Consider the following 22,887-nt stretch of genomic DNA (forward strand, 5'->3'; position numbering starts at 1 on the left):
TGCCTGGATAAGAAACAACACTTTAATAACCCATCAGGCAAAACAAAACACTTAAAGGTATAACAGAAACCGTTTCAGCTCATCTGGTAGCAGAAGTTCACTCATTCTCTGTCGCTGTTTGCATCTCAAGGACTTCCGTATGCAAAGGCGGCACAACTGCATCAAGGAGAAGGGCCCTGGAGAGGGGAAGAGGCCAAAGAAACAAGCAAGGTATTATTGACTTCATAACACTTTCCCACAAAACACCGTCTGCAGCTGCATCACAAGGTCAGCTTTTCCCGAAGCAGCTGCACTGAAACAAAACAGCTTTGAGTTCTCTACTCTCACAGTGCACCTGAAAGCTTCAAGAAATTCTTGTGTTTGACTTTTCCAAATTGAGATATATTGTTCAAGGTCAAAAGCAAATTACTGCATAAGAGAAATATGGGCTGAAACAAAGACAAACAAAGCAACTGACTGTATTACAAAGGCTACTGCTAAATGGGCAATGAAATAATATAAAAATAGATTTGATTGTCTGTAATCTTTGGGTCTATAATCTTTAAAAAAAAATTGCAGCAACCAATTATTGCCATACGGCTTTAAGATGAAAGTGAAATAGCAATTTTCTGGAATAACATTGATTTTAGTTAAGTGGGCCATTCTACTTTCTCCAGCCCCAAATGGTGATAGTAGTGGGATTTCATCCTTGACCATTATCTGTGGGAAAGAGTTAAATACTGCCTTTACCTCAATGAATTTGCAATCCTTTTCTCCCCTTGCTGAAACTGCAGGGCAGGGTGGAGGGAGAGAGAAAAATAGATACAAAGGAGAAGGTCAGAGTGATAGCGCTGATTTCTAGACAGGAGAGATTGTCTATAGAACGGGAAGTTGCTAGTGCAAGTTCTACACAGCTCAAAACCATCTAGGAAGGCAATTGAATAACTGAACAACAGATCTCCTGGGGAAAATACACAGGAAGTTAATTGGGTTAAAAGAGTAAGATTTTCTGAACTTTTTTTGGGGGGGGGAACAACCTCAAAGCTGAACGGGGGGGGGGAAGGGAGGATTATCTTTTGATCATGATATCATGCAAAGCAGATGCTCAGTGTGGAAGCAGCTTTTGTCAGCAAAAACCCCTAAATTTATCCCCTCAGCTACATTAGTGGTTGCAGAGGTCTCCCCTCTGATATAAAGTCAAAAATTGAATTTGAAGGGGGGGGGAGTTATCTCTCTCGGCCCTGACACCCCTCATAGAGTAGCATGCACAAACCGTGTCACAACCGTGTCACAATGGATTTCAAGCAGGGAGCAGAATGCAGATCTCTAGGTCTCTCAAGTAAATGAAGAGCAGGCAGAAAAGGGGAAACTTTCCTCTGCGGCCATGATCCAGTGGTAACAGGGGAAATTGCCTTTCCAGCATCAAAGACTACATAGAGTGTAATATCTGAATATGGGCACAGTATACAGATTTCCCAATGATTTTTTTAAAAAACCCACCATCAAAATACTTATTTATGTACAGCCTCAGTGAGATTCATACTTGAGGCCTTCAAAACATTTCACAATAGTATAATAACTATACATAGATAGCAAGAGTTAGGCTATGCACATATTTCATCTTTTATTTATCCCTTGAAATGATTCCACACAGATGCAACTATGTTGGCGGGAATAATCTACTGTAGTACATCAGGCCTATACAGCAAACCTTCTAAGGCTTCATATATGACATCTACACTAGCATTATAAAAAAACACCAACCCACCATCATTTATATCAGGCATAGGCAAACTCGGCCCTCCAGATGTTTTGGGACTACAACTCCCATCATCCCTAGCTAACAGGACCAGTGGTCAGGGATTATGGGAGTTGTAGTCCCAAAACATCTGGAGGGCCGAGTTTGCCTATGCCTGATTTATATCATACAATGCATATCCCTTAGTGTCTGTATATAACATTTTGATCTAAGTGAATATGTGTGTCTAAGTGTGTAGACGTAGATATAAATATATGCATAAAGAGTCAGACTGAGCTTACAGTCTCCTATCCTGGAAAACATAACAAGCAGGACCAATGTGAATTAGTTTTATGCTCATCAGGAAATATGCAAAAGGAAATATAAATTTTGTGTGATAAGGAGGGTCCCCAAATTTGCTTACAGATCTGAAACAATACAGTCCCACTGGTCTGTTTTTCTTTTACACTATCTGCTGTATTCTTTCAATGCAACAAATAGTATCTAATAATAATAATAATAATAATAATAATAATAATAATAATAATAATAATAATAATAATAATAATGAACTACATATGCACAAGAAAATCGAGTCTATTTTGATGGGTATAAATTTGCTGAAAAGAAGTGTATAGCAGAAGGGAACCTGCTATCAAAGCATTCACATGTTATTGTCACACCAGATGATTCATATTGGCAGTACATCCTACAAGACTTTTTTTCCTTCTTGGAGCACTTTCCCACCCAACTTATTTCTGTTTCATACCAAGAAATATGGGTGTGGATACTTGTCTCTGAACAAAAATCGCAAAGAGTAACTAGGATAAAAACCAAGGTTTTGGAGTTACAAGAACACACAGTTCTACTTTCTTCTGAGACCTGGATCCTACAAAGATGCCCTTGAATGTGTAGCAATCGGCATGTGTACTCCCTATCATAACTTGAGGGTCACATTGTGGCATCAGTTGTTGTAACCAATGCGAGTTATCTGCATGGTTTTTTTTATTATTATTTAGCTCAGATTAACAAGTATAATTAACAATGTGGTGGGAGGAGAGAGAGAGAGAGAGAGTGTGTGTCCTTTTCAAAGCTTGATTCAGCACTCTTAAATACTTTGAATTTGAATGAAACCAAGATTAATAGGCACCTTCTCTCTGCAGCAGTGTCTGCACTAGCGTGTTGTTTGGAGGAACCAGGTCTGCTGGCTTTTTGCCCTCGGCATTCACAGCCCCGATGTCTGCTCCAAACTCAATAAGTAAATGCACTAAATTAGCATTGGAGGTCTGAGCAGCCACGTGGAGAGGGGAATTCAGTCCTTTCCCAGTATTTGCACTCGCTCCTGGGGGGAGAAAAGGAAAGGAAAAAGTTAAAACTAGCAAAAGCTGCAGTTCCCCATATTCTTTATTACCTCTGGTCAGTTTAAGGATCATTTAAGGCTCACACAATCTCCTCCTATATATGCACATTAGTTGCTGGGGGTTTTTTAGTTTAAATTTCAACTGGCTTCAAGCCTGTTCACGGACTTTGGCTTGCAGCCAAAGCAACGTGGAAACTGAACACGCATGAAAGGATTCGGGGATGTTCACAAAGAATGATTGATGCCTTTGCACAGTACAGGTCCCAGTGTTCTTGACAATTAACCTAACAAGCAAATATTTCAACCCACGTAGGTTGTCTCAGGCAGGTGTTTGAGTTGGCAGGAGAACAGAGAGCAAACTGTAGAAAGCTGCAAGGCAAGTTCACTTCTGTCTGCGCAAAATTTGTTACAGTTTAGCCAAACTGAGGTACTCACTCTGGTTTCATTAGGTGTGAATCTCTCAGTTCGGCAACTCAAACGTCCGGCGCGGCTTCCGCTTGAGTTCAAGAAGCTCTTGCAACCAATCAGAAGCCGTGCCTCGGTTGCCAAATATTTCAGAAGTCAAACGGTCTTCCAGAATGGATTACGTTTGACAACCAAGGTTTGACTGTATCTGTTATTCTACTGTGAGACAGGAACCTGTGCACTCCCCACCACCACAAGGGGACAGACAGACAGACACACACACACACACACACACAGAGAGAGAGAGAGAGAGAGAGAGAGAGAGAGAGAGAGAGAGAGAGAGAGAGAGAGATGCTAGACTAGAACTTCCATTATTCCTGATCACTGGCCATGCTGGTTGGGGCTGATAGGATTTGGAGTTCAGCAGGCTTCTCATCCCTGCTATAAGGGTATGGTATGTTCCTAGTGGCCTTAAGTAAATTTGCAATTTTAATGCAATCAGCGCAAGGAGAAGAATACCCTCTGTACTCCTGATCTGAGGAGAGACTGTGGCTCAGTAGGCTTCTCATGGAAAAGGTCCCAGGTTCGGTCCCCAGCATCTCCTCATCGGGTTGGGAGGCATCTGACTGAAACCCCGACCACTGCCCATCTATACTGAGACAAATAGAGCTAGATAGACAAAAGATCTGGTTCATATAAGGGAGCTTCCTGTATTGCTATGATGGGGTGGACAGGTTCAAGAAGGGGCGTGGGTGGTTTTGTGTTTACATCGGCCACGGCCCCCTCTGAGTAAGGAGAACCTTGTTGTGGTGGATCTAACTTGTTAAAATATGAGCTTATTTATTTCAGTGGCTGCTGTCCAAAGAGATACCCTGGGATCTGTTAACACCTTAAAAATTCTGCAGGCAAAATTCTTGCATCACTGTTATTTCCCTTTTGGGGGTGGGGATTCATTCTTCCCTTGCTGTTTTTGGAATTCCCTCCCTCTACTTAGGTTTTCTAAAAACTATTATATACCTGTATAACTGAAGGAGCGACTCCACCTTCATCATCCAACCCAGATACTGAGAAGTCCAGGCAGAGGACCTTCTTGATAGTGGAATTCACCCTGCGGAATGCCCTCCCATCAGATGTCAAGCAGATAAACTAATAAACAACTATTTAACTTTTAGAAGACACCTGAAGGCAGCCCTGTTCAGGGAAGTTTTTAGTGGTTGATGTTTTATTGTGTTTTTAGTATTTTGTTGGGAGCTGCCCAGTCAGATGGGCAGCATATTATTATTATTATTATTATTATTATTATTATTATTATTATTATTACAGATCTCCTCAGGCTGGCTCATAACCTTTCTTTTGTGCGTGGATGATGTCATTTTGGCTTCATAAGGATCCATCTTTGAAGAGAGAGTTTGCTCTTGGCTTACAAATCAAGGGTAGCCGACATGGTGCTCTCCAGATGTTTTAAACTACAATTCCCATCAGCCCCAGCCAGTGTGGCCAAAGGTCATGGATAACTGGAGCTGTAGTCCACCATGTTGCCTACCCCTGCTGCAGGATAATAATAATAATAATAATAATAATAATAATAATAATAATAATAATAATAATAATAATTTATTATTTATACCCCGCCCATCTGGCTGGGTTTCCCCAGCCACTCTGGGCGGCTTCCAAAAGAATATTAAAATACTGTGATACATCAAACATTAAAAGCTTCCCTAAACAGGGCTGCCTTCAGATGTCTTCTAAAAGTCTGGTAGTTGTTGTTCTCTTTGACAGCTGGTGGGAGGGCGTTCCACAGGGAAGGCACCACTACCGAGAAGGCCCTCTGCCTGGTTCCCTGTAACTTGGCTTCTCGCAGTGAGGGAACCGCCAGAAGGCCCTCGGTGCTGGACCTCAGTGTCCGGGTAGAACGATGGGGGTGGAGACGCTCCTTCAGATATACTGGACCAAGGCCGTTTAGGGCTTTAAAGGTCAGCACCAACACTTTGAATTGTGCTCGGAAACGTACTGGGAGCCAATGTAGGTCTTTCAAGACCGGTGTTATATGGTCTCGGCGGCCGCTCCCAGTCACCAGTCTGGCTACTGCATTCTGGATTAGTTGTAGTTTCCGGGTCACCTTCAAAGGTAGCCCCATGTAGAGCGCATTGCAGTAGTCCAAGCGGGAGATAACCAGAGCATGCACCACTCTGGCGAGGCAGTCCGCGGGCAGATAGGGTCTCAGCCTACGTACCAGATGGAGCTGGTACACAGCTGCCCTGGACACGGATTTAATCTGTGCCTCCATGGACAGCTGTGAGTCCAAAATGACTCCCAGGCTGCGCACCTGGTCCTTCAGGGGCACGGTTACCCCATTCAGGACCAGGGAATCCTCCACACCTGCCCGCCTCCTGTCCCCCAGAAACAGTACTTCTGTCTTGTCAGGATTCAAATAACATTTTAAAAATTACCTGACTCAAGTAATTTTTTGACACAGTCCTCTTGCTGGCTCTCACAAGCGACGTATAGTGGAGTACCAAGATGCTTTATGTTGTGATCAATATTGACTCCGTGGGATACAAGGGCTTCCACACATTTGGTGTGACCTTAAAGGATTACAGGCAGTTTATAAGTCGTATCAAAACCAACCTGATGACTAAAACATTGTAGCCTTGATAGAAATCAGCAAGGCTTTGCTGTCTTTTCAACAATTTTCCAGTTTCATCCACTCTCTTTGTCTCTAACAATAAGGTTTCTTTTTCTGCCAAATTTTAATGAACCTATTTGGTGGGATTGACGGTTGCTGCTTCTGCACAATAAAATTCAAACAAACATTGTTTCCTGCATTATCTTATTTCCTAACCACCCCAAGAAAACAGGGCTAGCCCTCTTAGAAAGCCAGTGTGATAGAAGTTGTGCTCAGTGATAACACTAAACCATGGTTTATCATTATGGTAATAAGGCTACTCTCTTCCAGGACTTGCACCTCCCCTCCCTCCTTTGGTGCATCTGTGAGGTAGTGATTGGAATCACTTTCTGTTTCAGATTAACTGCAGTTAGGCGTGTCATTCAAACCCAGTACTGTGGTTGATGCTGGTTAGTGAAAACAAACCGGCTGCATAAACCATGGTTTGATTAAACATACATACACATCACAGGTGGTTTTGAGTTTATATGCAACCCATGCATTTAAATGAAACAATGGATAAATAAAAAAGGGGAAAAAACAAAATAAAATGAAACAATGGATGCAAAGATTGTGTTGGCATAAAGGCACATCTGCTGACATTTACCTCGCTTAGCAGCTTCGTGGATAGGTGATGCCAGATCGCACACGGCATGGGGGCTGGCTCCATGCTGCAGTAACAGGTTCAAGCAGTCTACACTGCCACTGACACAAGCATTGAACAAAGGGGTGTTCCAGTCAATGGTAGCCATGTTCACCTGAAAGGGAAAGAGCCAGCAATGTAGATGTTGCCTAAAGCAGTGGAACAAGCATTGGGAAAACAGCCATGCAAATGAATATTGACTAACCACCCCACCATAAGTCATTTTGTTGGCATTAAGCGTGACATTTTCGTCAGCCAGAAATAAGCATATGCCACCTAGCTTTCAATTTGAGACCTTCTTGCTCTTTTCAGTGCTAAGACACAGTCCTAAGAACGTTTGGAGCATTATCAAAATGTGGTTTGCTCATACCCTGTTCCCATCCAGCCAAGATCAGGGGCAATGACTTTCAGAGATTCCAGCCCCTGGCCTTGTTTTCTATAAACAAATTACTACAATCAGTCAGCAGCAACCTTGCACATAGCATATGCAATTCTAGAATATTTATTCTATTCTTAATAGATTGTCCTGGCGGTGATTGGGAAGGATTTTTTCCCAACCACAGATTGGTCAGCGACAATGAGAAAGTAGTGCCGAGTGTTTGTGTGTGTGTCATCATTGGCATGGCTCACTTTCTTGAGCTATCAGGGCATCTTATTTCTGCATGCACCCAAATCCCAGACATCTTCAAGTTACTCACATTGGCCCCGTGTTTTAACAAGACACTGGCACAGGCAGAATGTCCCCCTAAGCAAGCTTCGTGGAGAGGAGACACACAATCTGCTGTCACAAGATTCACACTACTTCCCTGGTTTAAAATAAAAAGAAAGGATAATTAGAGGCTGATCCCTGCATGAATCTGAAATGTTTTATGTTGCCAGCAGTGCAAGTCTATTCACTAATACTCAGAGGCAAGTCCCATTAATTTAAATTAAATGAGGTAAGTGTTGTGTACAGCATCACAGTCCTAAGCACTGGAGCACCCTTGGTCTCAGAGACGGTAGCGATTGTTGTTTCAGTTGCGTAAGTCCCACTGAGGTGAGGAAGGATTGTAGGACACTGCCTCAGACCATTGGTCCATTTAGTTCAAAATTCCAGACACTGACTGGTAGCTAGTGGTGGACAAATCTGTCACCTTGTTCTCTCATTTTATCCATTTTTCAAATCTTAAATTCAGTGCTCGACATTTCTGCAGCAATGTGGGATTTTTTAATTCTCACAAAAAACCATCAGCATTTTCATGCAAATTTATCCTAATAAACACATTTTCACATGCAGTGCCGGCTAATATACATTTCTGTAAGCAATTTCCTCCTAACAGGATACCTTTTCTAAATATAGAATCGAACACTTTCATCTAATACACTCATATTCACATTCTTTGGTTGGAGAACTACATTGCAAAGTTCAGAGACTCTGCACAGCTGTTGTTAATATACTACTGCATTAGTCAGCAGTGCCATTCCCCACACCCATGTTCCTTTTGCAATGCCTATTTACAAGTAAATTCCACTCAGGAAGGTTCATCCCGATGCTAATGACAAGCCTCCTGTTTGCAGTTTCAGCTTGTTGATCTGGGCTCTGATCTAAATAGCCTTTGTAAATTTCCACAATGTCCGTTTCTTTTCCAGAGTGGTGGGGGTGATACCCTCTCACTGTTTTCTCTTTTCTTTTTCAAACGGTAAAATGGCATTAAGTTTCAACATTTAAAAATGAGAAAAAGGAAGTGAGAAGAAATCAGTAAGTAAGGCTACCATCCTAACTTGACAGCAAATCCCATGGCACTCAATAGGACTGATTTCTGACATGGTTACAATTGCACTGTAAAACTGCCCCACACCCTGCTACAATTCTGGAAAACGAAACAAACACAGGGGGAATTAGATAGGGTCTATTGCAGGCTTATTAACTACTCGCCCCTTGGCCTGGATCAAAAGCAATAAAAAGTTCATCAATAAAATGGACTGTACTTGCAAAGACAGAGTGTTCAGTTTAAAGGCACTGGAGCCCCGAAATACCGTAATAGCATTTCACCTGCTCACCCTGGACAAGCTGATGCTGCAACTGCATCTTATTGCAAAATAATCACTATAAATTGAGGGTAGAAAAACTTGGGGGGCTTACCCACAAAATACTAGACTGCAACAGTTAATAACAACAAAATACTAGACTGCAACAGTTAATAACAACACATATTAAAAAAGTGAGTGGACACAGAAAGAAGTGCTCATATGGAAGCATCCCTGTTCACAGAATTGGAAGTGACCTCAAAGGCCATGTAGCCCACCTCCCTGCCAATGCAGCAAACAAGTGTCACAGCATCCCTGGTAGATGGCCTTCAGGCCTCCACTAAAAAAAAACTCTGAACAAAGGAGGATCCACCACCTTCCAAGGCAGTCTGTTGAGTACCAGCTAGTGGGGCAGAGTGTCACTCACCTGGCTTCCCAAAACAGGTTGCTACCGATAATCAAGGGTGTGTTGAGGTGGCAGAGAGGTCAGCATGGTTGCAGGAGGAGAAGTGTTGGACTGGCTCTGCTGCTGCATCTGCACCACGCCAGCATCACCACGGCCTCACCTGCTCTGTTATCAGCAGTGACCTCCACATGGGAAGTCGAGTGAGCAATGCTGCTCCACCTCACCAGCTGCTACTGGTCTGGTCCATTCAACGATATCCTTCCTTTTGCCTTCAATACAACTTTCTTAATGGGATTAATGCATAGTGTTCCTCTTAAGCTATGCTACATGTTTATATATGATTCGTTTTATCAGCCCACTTAGTCAACATTAACATGTAGCTTCCAGAAAGCTCCCGCTGTCATTAGTGGACTTATGCAAAAGTGAGATGGATAATCACCATTCCTCCTACAAAGAACAACTGAAAGGATCTCTTCCCTTTCCAACTCTCAACTCTTGGGGTGCTTTGTTTTTGTTTTCGTTTTGGTTTCGAATAGCTCACAAGACTACCATTTTCTGAAAACATTACATTTTAGTTCTCCTTCAGGTCAACACATATGTCAAACCTTTGCTACCTTACTGCATAAAATGGACAAGAGGCTTAATGAGCAAGGCAAAATCAATGTTTATCTCCCTAATGGTGCAGTACCTGATGGATGAGTTTCTTCAGAGCAAGCAGCTGCCCATGAATGGAAGCATCGTGCAAAGGAGACCAGTCAGAAACAAAATCTGCATCAAGAGGGGAAACAAGGTTTAAGAATAAGAATGTGATTAAATGAAGTTATCTACTCTTGGTTTGGGGAAAGTAGCTCAGTAAATCCGGCACTGTCTAAAAGGATTCTTAAAGGTTAAGCGATATCCATGTGTTTGAATGTGATTACCGTACTTCATCCCTGCTTCAGTAAGCAAAAGCAATTGTGTTTTATTACCCGACCTGTCAACCTGATCTCAAGGCAATGAACTTCGAGGGAAGACCAAACTGTTGCATGCTAGAGAAACAGATAAAAAGTCAGTATCATAGCACATCCATTGGCATGTCTTTTCTTTTCTTTTCCTCTTCAATGATGATGCTTGGCTAGTATCCATATATATACTACCTTGATATACTCTCCTTGTTTGCATTACCTAGTAGGCAGAACAACAGATTATGCCAGGTATGCCTGCCTATACTGTTTTTACTCCCCTTCCTCTGTTATTTCTCCTGGGTCAGATTTTAGCTGGTAAACTCCACAGAATAAGGACAGCATGCACTTTGATTGTTTAATAACAACAGCAGCAGCAACTGCTACATTCTGGAATGATTTACAGACTGCTATACCATTCAGAATGTCATCATGAGAGAAGGTCCAGCTGCTGGCAATGTATGGTTTTCCGCTCAATTTGATAATAAAGATACTGCAGTACCTATCTGTGAGAGGAGACTCCTTCTTCCATGTTTTGTCACAGATCATTAACCAAACTGCTAAACAAACATAAATCCTCAATAATGGCTCACTGGAAACACAGCTCAGCAAAACAGTGAAACCTGAAAAGGTATCAAAATACCCTCTCAATAACTTGTTCCTTAACTATTTTTTACTCCTTTCCATTTTTTTATCTCATCCATGCCCTCATACTTTTCTTTCAGTTCTGCTCATTCTCATTGACAAGAACTCTTCCAGGCCAATCACATTTATGCTTATATCATTGCAACAACCTCTGAGGTTAGACTGAGGCAAAGTGTCCTGGTTCACATACAATATTAAGCCATGGCTTGTTTACCCTAACTGTGGTTTGTTTGAATGTCCAAACCCATCCCAGTAAAATAATAACAGTTTGTTTTCCGCCAAAAAAAAAACATAACTGTTTGTTGACTTATGAACTCTGCCTTGTTTTTACTATGGTTTGGTGTCACATCTGAACCCAACAGCCTTGCTGAACCATGGTGAGTCTGTTCTCCTCACCCCTGACACTTGTAAAGCTAAAATGGCACAAGACAAGAGTAGTTGGAAAACAAGCCAAAATTTGGAGAAAAGAAGGCATGGCTTGCTTGTTCACTTGCTTGTGACATGACTCATGGTTTGTTGAACAAAGTATGGCTTAGAATTATGTGTAAAAACAGCCAGTGACTGGTTCAAAATAATCAGTGATGTTCATGGGGAATCTGAACCAAAATCCCAACATTCCAAGAGTAAAGTTGCAATTCTCTACACACTTACCTGGGAGTAAACTCTATTGGACATGCATAGGGTTGCACTGTAGCACTCTACGCATTTGAACTACACCAATTCATTGTGATGTATCTTAATCTGTGACACATTAGTGAGGGGAGTTTAGATGAATTGATCTCCTGATCCATACCTAAATCTTAATTTCCAGCTTTTAGCCACAGACATGAAAAACATCAAATGAATATGTTATTTTTAAAATTATGAATGGTTTAACATTAGAATAAGGGACCCGGGTGGCGCTGTGGGTTAAACCACAGAGCCTAGGGTCTTGCCGATCGGAAGGTCACGGTTCGAATCCCCGCGACAGGGTGAGCTCCCGTTGCTCAGTCCCAGCTCCTGCCAACCTAGCAGTTCAAAAGCACCCCAAAAAGTGCAAGTAGATAAATAGGTACCGCTCCGGAGGGGAAGGTAAACGGCATTTCCGTGCGCTGCTCTGGTTCGCCAGAAGCGGCATTGTCATGCTGGCCACATGACCCGGAAGCTGTACGCCGGCTTCCTCAGCCAATAAAGCGAGATGAGCGCTGCAACCCCAGAGTCGGTCACAAATGGTCCTAATGGTCAGGGGTCCCTTTACCTTTAACATTAGAATATAATACCTACAGGATGATCTACTGACGTAGTCCTTAGGGTATAGATCTAGCCACCTGGGTGGTATTCCCTGGTGCCAGTTACCAGAGGACTATGTTATTACATGCTATGGGTGTCGGACTTGATGGCGGTCTATTTTCATGCATTGTGGTAGGTCCAGGCCACCATCCTCTGCCCTATCCTCCAAGAGAAGTAGGTTGCCTCTAATGAGGATATAGCTCACCTGTTGCATTACCTATAAAAGGTAGATGATAAATCAACAGTGTTGCACAACTGATCAGAATCAGGAGAGCATAAAGACTGTGCTTGGAGTCCAACTGTTCAAAGGTTTCAATAAAGTTTGCCTATGTAATAATGACAACCATGAGACCACAGTGGAAACACTAGCTCAGACAAAATCATTGAAACAAAACTTTTATTTTCTAAATGGGAGCTGAACTTGCTTAATTTGGGGGACACTTCTCCCTATTTTGCTGCTGTCACTTGCAAATCATAAGTGAATAAGTTGATTAAATTTTGTAAGCCCTGGGCCCCTCTTCTTAAGTAGCTACGCCAGCAGTTTGTTTTTAACATCCTGAAAAATAATATGTTATCCTGAACTCAGCATCAATGTCTCTTATCCATGTAAAAATCACCACCTCCCCCATCAGATCCACAGGGAAACTAAGAGGAAAATGCAAACAGAATTACTTGTCTGCTGTGAATGATTTTCCAAGGTTACAGCCAGCTATGATCCAATCTGTATCTGCAGAACATCATGTAATAGAACCCTCGTGAGACTGTACCCAAGGAAGACTGTAGCTAAGTGGTAGATCACATCATGCCTTGCAAGGTCCCAAATTCAATGTCAGCTAAATGGGCAAGTGCCAAGTGATGGGACAGACCTCTTCCAGGCGCTCAGAAAACATCCTGCTAGTTAGAGTAGACTGTGACCATCCAGATATCATTGGACTCCAGCTCCCATCAGCCCCAGCCAGCACAGTCAATGGCCAGGGATGATGGAAGCTGTAGTTCAGCAACACCTGGAAGGCTACAGGTTCCTCACCCCTGGAGTACTGAGTTCTATGGACCAATGGTCCCACTCAGTATGAGGAGGTGTCACATTTTCCATTTCAGAATGCAGGGTGGGATTAAATGTTTCCCTATGCCATAAACTTCCTGCATAAAGAAAGCTTCTATATCAGAGAGAAAGCCTGGCCATAACTCTTCTCTTTCATATGCTAGTTTTTCATGGACAAGGATGGCTTGTTTTTAGAGTGGGGAGCATTCGGGCTTGTAATTCTCCACCTGCAGGAGAAGGCTGCAATGTATGATTTTCTGAATTCGTTGATCAAATATGTAAAATGAATATACTGGGTGGAGTTGAATGTTGCATGAATGTTCCATCGATGCACTGCTGCCTGCCAGACAGAATGATCTTGTCCTCGCCACCCCCACATGCTGCTCTGACCCTCCCACGCCATTTTATGATTCCCTCTAGGATTTCTGGCGCAACTGTGGAAAACATGATTGCCGCTGCAATTTGTACATCAATCCTCCATAAACATAACAGGCAGTGTGGTACAGCAGCCAAACTGTTTGCGTTAAGATGTGAGATAGCCAGGTTCCAATCCTCATTCAGGGAAGCTCCCCCATTACGTTTGCTCCAGGAAAACACCCTGGTTACACTGGACTGCCCTGCAAGAAATGTATGTACTGCAGATGCCACAAAGCATTGTGTATGTGCATCCAGGAATTCTCATTTCCCATACACGTGCATGTGGTTGTTTAAAGAGACATGTACATGCCTAGCCGCAATTTGCATATTTGCTGCGTGAAATGCTGATGTTAACACCAGTGTTTCCTGCACTGATTGTAATGCACAGCGCTGCCCTTGGCCATGAAATTCCTTAGTTGGCATTTGGCAAAGTACCCAGTCTTCTCATCCTGTTCTACCTCACATGGCTATTCTGAGATTAAAAAAAATAAAACTGAGCTTGTAGACAGGGTACAAATGAAATAAATAAAAGTTATCTCTAAATTAAGTCTCAGAGAACAGGCTTAAAATAATGACAGATGAATTAAAAGGGGGGAAATGTATATTGCTATGGCACTTGGAAATTAAATAAGCAATGTGGATCTCGTTCCTCCACTAAACTGAATATTGAGGGTAACAGAAGTAGGCCCCTATCTACACTATATATTTGAAGCGGGATCATACTGCTTGATACAGCCACGGCTTCCCTCAAAGAATCCTGCAAAGTTTAATTTGTTAATTGTGCTGAGAGTTGTTAGGAGACCCCAAATCCCATCATAGATCCACAATTCTCAGATTAGCTTAACAGTCAATTCCTGGTCCCGGAAAACTCTGGGAATTGTAGTTCTGCTAGGAAAATGGGGGTGGTCTCATAACAACTCTCTTAACAAACTACAGTTCCCAGGATTCTTCGGGGGAAGCCACTACAGTGGTACCTTGGTTGTCGAACGTAATGCGTTCCGGGAGTCCGTTCAACTACCAGAACAGTTTGAAAACCACGGCGCGGCTTCCAATTGGCTGCAGGAGCTTCCTGCACTCAATCTGAAGCCGCGGAAGCCGTGTCGGACATTCAGCTTCCAAAAAACGTTCACAAACAGGAACACTCACTTCTGGGTTTGCGGCGTTCGGGACCCGATTTGTTTGGGTGCAGGTGGGCCCTACTCTATGTGCACATAGTGTCACTTCTGTTTACCAGGATGGGTTTGGGGCACAGGTGGAAGGGTTGGTGAAGCCAGGGTTGCAGAGTCACTCTGGTAGAACAAATCCCGCAACACCTCCCATATACACCTATAGAGTCTCACTTCTATCTACCCTAGCGTCACGTTGTCCCAGTAAGTAGTAGCAGCAACAACACTTCTCTTGGGAAGGCAGTGACATGGCACTGCCCCACCACGTCAGCTACTCCTGACAGTTACAATATTATAATATATGTATCTTCATAAAAGTAGATCTGGTAAAACAGGAATGTTTGTAAAGCGAATGTCTATATGTATCTTCAACTTGCATACTTCTAATCTTAAATACGCACTCATTCATTGTGGCAGCATGTTCAGCTCACATGCTGTATCATTAAATCAGTTTCTAAATCAACAAGAGCAAATATCGATTCATCTAACTGTGAAAGAACTATTCTTTATCACAAATGCCAAATGTTCTATATTTTTTAAAAAACACTGGTGAAAGCAGTTTGCCAGTTATCTTAACTTATTGTATGCTTGCTCACATCTAGTGGCAATGATTCAAAACAAGTCATAAGTTAGACTGATAACACCTTAACTTTTCCATTCATCTAGGCTTTTTAACTACCTCCCATATGCTTTTAAAATTACATAGATCACTCTGTTATTTTAAGCACTGTGGTGCTTTTCACATTTACATTTGCTTTTTGCTGCATTTTATTGTGTTTTTTTTGCATTGCTAAACTATTCTGAAATGTGGTATAGAAATGTTCTAAAGACATTATTCTATACATTAACTCTCATTGAGCAGCCATGATCCTTCCACCTCCACTTTGAAACAATCTCTTCCCTTCCCTTTTGTAAAAACAGCATTATTACTTACCTCCCATCAGTAGATTAGGTAGGTATGTTGGATGAGGCTGGCTTTCTGATCTCTGGGATATGCCAGCGTTCGCATTTGCCCCTTCCACATCCATTGCGACACTGGACAGTCTGGCTACTGTGATTTCACTTCACAGCTGAGAAGAGTTCAAATTCCATCTCGCCTGTTAAAAAAATATCCCAAGTTCTATGAGTCATTTATTAAGCAGTGTGTGTGCAAGTGAAGAACATTTTGCAGAAGACCAAGGCTTCAGTGCTAGCATCAAGTTTACAGGAACCCAAATACCTGGGCACTCCAGCTTAACAGAACACCTCTTCATTGACTGGGTTAAAAAGTACATGAAGATTTCGGGCACAGAGAACAAAGTGAGGGATGTGGCTGATGTCATATCCTTTCCAGGACCATGTCCAATCAGCGAGTTTGCCTTCTGTTTTTATAAGAAAGGAACTTCTCAGTTGCCAAAAAAACAAGACAGAAAGAGCCAGTTTTACTAGCTCAGCAAACTGTGCCTTCAGGGGATTTATAACAGAGAAAGAGAGAAAGAGAAGGGGGGGGGGTTAGCGCTGTCTGCAATGCCTTTATCACAAGGCACAAATTAATTTGTTTTTAGACATACCATCACAAACATTCAAAAAAGCATGACTACACGCAGAAATGGCAAGCTGAATCCTTTCTGCACAGAAGTTTTTGCACCACATACCACAAGAATATTAAAACCACATGTTTGGAGAGCTGTTTCCAACTGCTCCTTTATACTCCCTATGGCATGAAAAAGCACAGTGTTAGGCAGAGCTTCTTTATTTAATTTTAATATCTTGACCACAGATGAACTCAAGACGACACATGATGAAGGGTAAACAAAGCAAAACCCCATTCAAACCAACACTGTTCTATTCACCCCCACCCCCACCCACCCCCGTCTATCCGTTTCTGTTTAGGGACTTAATATTACACTTGGTAGTTTGCTTTTTTTTTTTTACCTGAATAGAAACTTATTAACTTAGTGGCCCTTCAAGGAAAAATGGCTGGCAACTCCCCAACTATAATCAAATGAAAACAGAGAGGAGCAACGACCACTCATGAGCCTCTCTAAGGCTCACTGAGCAAGGGGGAAAGGAGGAGACTGGCATATTATAAGACAGCGGTGACTGCAATGTATGAGGATCCTGTGTTCTTCTTTTGGCAGTTTGTTATTATTACTACTATTATTAAAGTACAGATAAAACCACTTACCCTATTGTGGGCAGTGGCGATTCAGCTTGGGGTTGGCGGAGAGCTGGGGTGGGTGGGGTGAGGATCACCTGTGGGGCTGGCTGATGTCAGTAATAGCCACGGCTGGACAAGTGGGGGGGGGGGATAACCCGCCAAACTTCTAATTTCAAATGGGCCAATCAGTACCCTAGTAGGGCGGGCAGTGAAATAAGTTGTGGTTTGTTTTCTTGTTTGTGGAATGGTTCCTAGTGTGTTGAAGAAACCATGATAAAAAAAACAAAACAGGGCTTTGTGTTGTGGATAAATAATGAGACAATTAAAAGGTAGAATTCAAGGGAAAAAATTAGTTATCCAAACACACTGTAGCATCATCAGTTAATTTAAACGTAAGGTAAAAAGGTAAAGGACCCCTGGATGGTTAAGTCCAGTCAAAGGCGACTATGGTGTGTGGCGCTCATCTCGCTTTCAGGCCAAGGGAGTCGGCGTTTGTCCACAAACAGCTTTCTGGGTCATGTGGCCAGCATGAGCAAACCACTACCGGCTCAATGGGACACCGTGACGGAAGCCAGAGCACACAGAAACGCCGTTTACCTTCGCGCCACAGTGGTACCTATTTTTCTACTTGAACTGGTGTGTTTTCAAACTGCTAGGTTGGCAGGAGCTGGGGCGGAGCAACGGAAGCTCACTACGGTATATCGTGGGGATTCGAACCACCTACTTTCCGATCATCAAGCACTAGATGCTCTGTGGTTTAGACCTCATGCCACCCACGTCCCTTAATTAAATTAAATTGTAAAGTACATTAAATGATGTATACAAATAAAAGTATTTATCCCCAACCCGCAACTCTGAAATATTTAATAATATATTTCCCGTTCAAGCTTCCACACACCTGGAAGGGCTTCAGAAATCATGACTCAGTGCTCTTCTCATTTAGGAACTAAGCACAGCCTATCACAACAGTTCTTTTCGGAAAATGTGAACGGACTGAGTAGCATAGGTAGCTCATTCCATTTGTTGGAATAGCTCTTAGCCTCCAGAGTGAAACATCAGCCTTAATCCTACACATTGATGTGTCTGACAGTCTGGTCTTTGACCGCATTTCACATAACTGACAGTAAACTGAAAGTGGGAGATGGGGCTATACATCAGGACTGAATGATGAGAATTGGCAGAGCAATGTAGGAACAGTTGCATTATGTCTGCTTTCATTATGCTCAAGGTAAAGCTATCCAGTCTTTTCAACAGTGCCTGTTTTTCGCTATAAAAAACAGCAAATCAAAGGCAGCTGCGATTTTCCACAATTCAGGTTTTGCTTCTGAACGTCATACCTTCTGATTCTGATGTGCAGGTGTAAAGTGCCAGCGCTTATGTATGCAAAATGGACCACTCATACACAAGATGAAACTATCAACCGCCTGGCGGAGCCCTTAAGTTTGTAGAAATAGAAAATATCTGGGGAGGGAACCCTGAAAAGGAGGGGAGTCAAAAGACAGCCTAATGAGCCTGCTCAGTTGTCATGGAATGCAAACCAGCTGTCAGAATGGTGGCAAAATGGATGAGGAGGGTAATGGAGTATCCTGGGTACAGGCATGGCTGACTGACTGGAATAATGAACAGGAACATTCCACACTACAGTGGTACCTTGGGTTACATACGCTTCAGGTTATATACGCTTCAGGTTACACACTCCGCTAACCCAGAAATAGTGCTTCAGGTTAAGAACTTTATTTCAGGATGAGAACAGAAATCGGGCTCCGGCAGCGCAGCAGCAGCGGGAGGCCCCATTAGCTAAAGTGGTGCTTCAGGTTAAGAACAGTTTCAGGTTAAGTACGCACCTCTGGAACGAATTAAGTACTTAACCCGAGGTACCACTGTACACTATTCTGTTGCAGGTCCCAATTGTACTCCTAAAATACCAGTCTTTAGCTTCACAATGTGTATGTATATATACCAGTCTTTAGCTTCACAATGTGTATATATACATACATAATACACACACACACACACACACACACACACACACACACACACCACTCACTATGGCAGGAGGTCCTTGCCCCAACAACCTACAGTTTTCCAGTTGAAGGATCTAAAACATGAGTGTCGGTTCTGGCCACATAATTGGGCAATGTGATGGTTTCTTTTAGTGTCACTCCCCACATTCAACTGAGCATATATGTGTCAGGGGAAGGTTTGCAATTGCAATCCCCTTCCTCCTTCAATTTCTACTTAGTGTACTTGCACAGAACATGTGAAGAGGATTACAGGCATATGGAGGGAGGGGCCTTTATAGTGCAGGGACCCCAAAGCAACACATTGACCCAAAGCAGCAGATCGTCATTTGGTGACAACGTGGGACAAAGTCTTCTCAGGGACAGCACCCACACCAGACAATTCACGAGGCAGAGACAAGGATATATTCTAAACTCCTCTTAAACACCAACGGTTGCCCAAGCTTCCACTGATTCAAATTCTTGTGACTTTTTCATTCTCTGTTTTGTACACCACTCCATTTTATTTGAGCCGTATCATTTTGTTTCAATCTTGTTTTTAGGAAGTTTCACCAAACGCCGTTGTTTTAACATAAACCATTTAAAGCACCATTTGTAAATAAATATACACATAGGAACTCAAATGGGATTTAGTGAGGGATGCCACCCAGTGTCAAGGTGATGGCACCCCCTAAATAAAAATTAAGAGCACCCAAGTGTAAACACGTCCCAGCATTTTGGACTAAGCTCAGCATAAGGTGCTTACTCATTCGTAGAAAGGGGGCCAGGAAACGGCTTCAACCTGCAATTCAGTTCTTGACCAAACGGCCTTTACTATGGATCATAAACCAATGAATAAATTAGTCATAGTCCGGCGGGGGGGGGGGCACGACTTCCTTTCAGGTTGATATTACATAATAAAGTAACACGGGCAGAAACCCCACTTTGGAAAAAGCAAGGTCATGACAAGATAACAGACTAATGGAATAGGTGGTCTCAAGCCTGTGGTGGGATGGTGGCTCACCATTGAAAGGGGAAGATAAAGGCTTTAGATTTTAAGAAAGCTCATGGGATCTTACCTCCTCACACTTGGTCCCCCAGACACTTCCTTTCCCGCTCCAAGGAGGCAGGGAAAGAAGGCAGGAAGGAGATCACGCCAGGCACTTGGGAGCAATATTCTTCGTGTTTCCTTTTGTTGCTCTTCCCAGTCTCCTTGCTGCTAGCATGCTGAAAAGACGTGCATCAGGGATCTAGTATGAATAGGTAAGGTCCCAGGGGATTTCTTGAGATATAGGTCTTCTCTGAAGGGGCCTACCTGCTGGGCATGGCTGGCTGGGGTGGGGCCAGGAGAGGCAAGGCCTTTAACCTAGCAACCACATGATCCTGCAAGTCTTCCCTCCCTTCCAGTTTCTGAGACAAAGGAGTAGAGCTGGCAGAGACACAGGCTGTTGGAAGGAGCTGGGCTTTCAGATGCCTCTCATACCTTTGCTTCCTTTTGCCTAAGAACCTCAGTTTTGATGTCCAAAGCCTCGTTAAGACTCATGAATTCATTTATGCTTTTTGCAGCACCAGCCGATACACATTTCTGGTACAACAGTGCCCTGTTTCCAAACTCTTCTAGTCATCTGTATGCATACCAGATTCCAACTCTGAGTTCCTTCCAATAAGTGTGTAAGATCCAGGTACTGTAGCTCTATAAATAAAGCTGTCAAAACATTTATAAATGGTTTCAGAAATGTCAAACAGTGGAACACACCTAACCCTTTTGAAATCTTTAGACAGAGAGATATTGACTGTTGCTTAATAAGAAAACCTTTAGACTAGTTTGGTGTAGTTCAGTGACCATTTTTTATGTGTGCTAGTCTGAATAATTTAAGTTATAGAAAATATAAATACTGATTTTTTAAAAATAAAAAAGGTTATTCTATAAAAGACAAGGTTTGTTTGTTTGTTTTAAAAGTGACACGGTGCTGTTCAGTGGTATGTGTCAGGCATTTTATATGACGTTACAGATGACCCCTTTGTTACTCTCCTGAATTTGATGTAGGGTAAAAATGTTTTTACAACCTGGCAGGATAGCACAGGCTTACTAAACATGCACACTGTGCTACCGCTTAGTAAATGGACACATATCCAGCTTACTGACAAATGTTTGGGGATAGGAGAGATAATATTGGAAAGCTGCTATACACATATTTAGAAGCATTTTCTTCTTCTATTACTACTTCATGTCTTCCAGGCTCAAGGCCTGCCACTGGAAACATTCAGAAACTCAGCCCTGGCTATTAGGACTCTCTGTCTTCTCTGAAGATTTCTTGCCATTTCTGGCAGCTAAGAACATAAGAGATGCTCTGCTGAATCAGACCCAAGGCCCGTCTTGTCTAGCATCCTATTCTCACAGTGGCCAACCGGATACCCATAGGGTGCTTGCAAGCACAGCACTTACTTCAATTTCCCCCTGCAGCATCCTGCTTATTGTTTTGACACTGAGGTCCAGCGCCGAGGGCCTTCTGGCGGTTCCCTCACTGCGAGAGGTGAGGTTACAGGGAACCAGGCAGAGGGCCTTCTTGGTAGTGGCGCCTGCCCTGCGAAACGCCCTCAAGGCAATAAACAACTATTTTGCTTTTAAAAGACAACTGAAGGCGGCCCTGTTTAGGGAAGTTTTTAATGTCTGATGCTGTATTGTTTTTAATATTCAATTGGAAGCCGCCCAGAGTAGCTGGGGAAATGGAACGGAACCTACTGCTCCAGGACACTTGCATATTTCCCACAGGCATCTGTTTGTCCCCTGTGAGAACAGGATGCTAGACTAGATGGGTCATTGGCATTTTCTTATGTCTCAGACAAGTCACCTTGTCACATACCTGGCTCTGAGCAATGCAGCAGTAAACCTGCATTATTGTGCACTCTGCCTAAATAATAGTGAGATTGTTTGGCACTCAGGTATCACAGGGAATAGTGAATGTGAATTGGCTAAAAGTTTAATACGTGACAAAACGAACTGGTTTTGTGGAAGAGAGAGCAAAACTAGGGCTGCCATATGTCTGGGATTTCAAAGACGGAATTGACATCCAGGGGGAATCGCCAGAAGGTGGCGCTTTGTCCTGGATCTTAAGCAAGTTAATTGAAAAATCACATTTTTATTTGTGTTTTTGTAAACAAAAAACAAAACAAAAACCCACCACAACCCTCAAACTTAGCGGTTTGTCTAAAAAAAGCTCAACTTAGGGGTCCTGGTTTCTACTTTTTGGAGTATGTCAATCCTAGCAAAACCGTTTCTGAAATAGATCCACCAAGATTCAAAACGTTCACCTGGTCTCAGAGAGCCCTCCTGTGTGCATTTACCGTATTTTTCACCCTATAGGACGCACTTTTTCCCCTCCAAAAATGAAGGGGAAATGTGTGTGCGTCCTATGGGGCGAATGCAGGCTTTCGCTGAAGCCTGGAGAGCGAGAGGCATCGGTGCGCACCGACCCCTCTCACTCTCCAGGCTTCAGGAAGCTCTCAGCCAGCCTTGGGAGTCCGCGGGAGTTCCCGTCGGGCTCCCTAGGCTTGTGGATAGCAGCCTGCATCTCGGGCTTCCCCCACCCCAGCCCCGTGCCTGGGAGGGAAATAATTTTTTTCCCTTTATTTCCCCCCAAAAAAACTAGGTGTGTCCTTTGGGCCGGTGCGTCCTATGGGGCGAAAAATACGGTAAGTAGAGTTAGCTTTTAATGGCAAAAATTACAGGTAATTTTCACAGGCAGAAAGATAACTGTTTTCTATAATGGACTAGATGTTACTGATTCAGTGTCATTTATCTTTTCAGAAACTAAGCAATCAACCATTTCCCGTGAATCCATTTGTTCTGCTTCATACGGTATGTGCCCGTGATAACGCCAACATTAATGGATCCTCTTCCTCCTCTTTTAGAGCAGATGAGAAAGTATGACCTTGTTGTTATACCAGGTGTATTTTCATCTTCTAGGCGTTGGCTAATCCTGCTCTGAATTTTAATGGCCTTAAAAAAGGACGTGGCAATTGAATTATACGCTCTGCTTATCAAAGAACAAAGTAACTTGCAG

The 22,887-nt window shown here is 42.8% G+C and overlaps 2 protein-coding genes and 1 long non-coding RNA gene across 12 annotated transcripts in view; 1 reads left to right on the forward strand and 2 right to left on the reverse strand.

Annotated features, from left to right (window-relative positions):
* Positions 1–20,330, reverse strand: ASB9 (ankyrin repeat and SOCS box containing 9). 9 transcript variants are annotated; one of them, XR_014009177.1, is made up of 9 exons: positions 15,903–16,110; positions 15,618–15,780; positions 9,892–9,971; positions 7,489–7,596; positions 6,755–6,905; positions 5,933–6,067; positions 4,002–4,131; positions 2,868–3,059; positions 1–176 (listed from the first exon to the last, which is right to left on the reverse strand). XR_014009177.1 is itself a non-coding variant. In XM_081198142.1 (9 exons), exons 2-9 carry the CDS (start codon positions 15,709–15,711, stop codon positions 162–164), a joined length of 813 nt encoding a protein of 270 aa, XP_081054268.1. In that variant the 5' UTR covers positions 15,712–15,780; positions 15,903–16,099; the 3' UTR covers positions 1–161. The 9 variants fall into 9 exon arrangements, 7 of the variants coding, with proteins under 7 accessions (XP_081054268.1, XP_081054267.1, XP_081054265.1 ...); XM_081198142.1 differs by lacking the exon at positions 4,002–4,131 and adding an exon at positions 730–767 and having other exon boundaries at positions 15,903–16,099; XR_014009178.1 differs by lacking the exon at positions 1–176 and adding an exon at positions 730–767.
* The window catches only part of LOC308589257, a 4,071-nt gene continuing 1,132 nt past the window's right edge, over positions 19,949–22,887 (forward strand). The window contains exons 1-3 of one of the 2 annotated variants that reach the window (XR_014009183.1): positions 19,983–20,086; positions 20,390–22,169; positions 22,522–22,748. This is a non-coding gene — a long non-coding RNA (uncharacterized lncRNA). Of the gene's footprint in view, positions 20,087–20,389; positions 22,170–22,521; positions 22,749–22,887 lie in introns of both variants that reach the window. The other variant, XR_014009182.1, reaches the window with a different exon arrangement.
* Positions 22,787–22,887, reverse strand: part of ASB11 (ankyrin repeat and SOCS box containing 11) — a 9,325-nt gene continuing 9,224 nt past the window's right edge. The window contains exon 8 of the mRNA XM_081198134.1: positions 22,787–22,885. The gene's annotated coding sequence lies outside the window, so the exon portion shown is untranslated. The remainder of the gene's footprint in view (positions 22,886–22,887) is intronic.

The sequence above is a fragment of the Podarcis bocagei genome (assembly GCF_964188305.1).
Source record: "Podarcis bocagei genome assembly, chromosome: 6".
NCBI lineage: Eukaryota > Metazoa > Chordata > Lepidosauria > Squamata > Lacertidae > Podarcis > Podarcis bocagei.

What these genes read in the sequence shown, in the direction of transcription:
- ASB9 (XM_081198141.1), bottom strand. Translation starts at nt 15,711, where the DNA reads ATGGATGTGGAAGGGGCAAATGCGAACGCTGGCATATCCCAGAGATCA. An exon ending in CCACGAAGCTGCTAAGCGAG is followed by an intron (nt 6,068 to 6,754) that starts GTAAATGTCAGC and finishes TAATCCTTTAAG; the next exon opens with GTCACACCAAATGTGTGGAA. An exon ending in GACACTGCTGCAGAGAGAAG is followed by an intron (nt 177 to 2,867) that starts GTGCCTATTAAT and finishes TCCCCTCTCCAG; the next exon opens with GGCCCTTCTCCTTGATGCAG.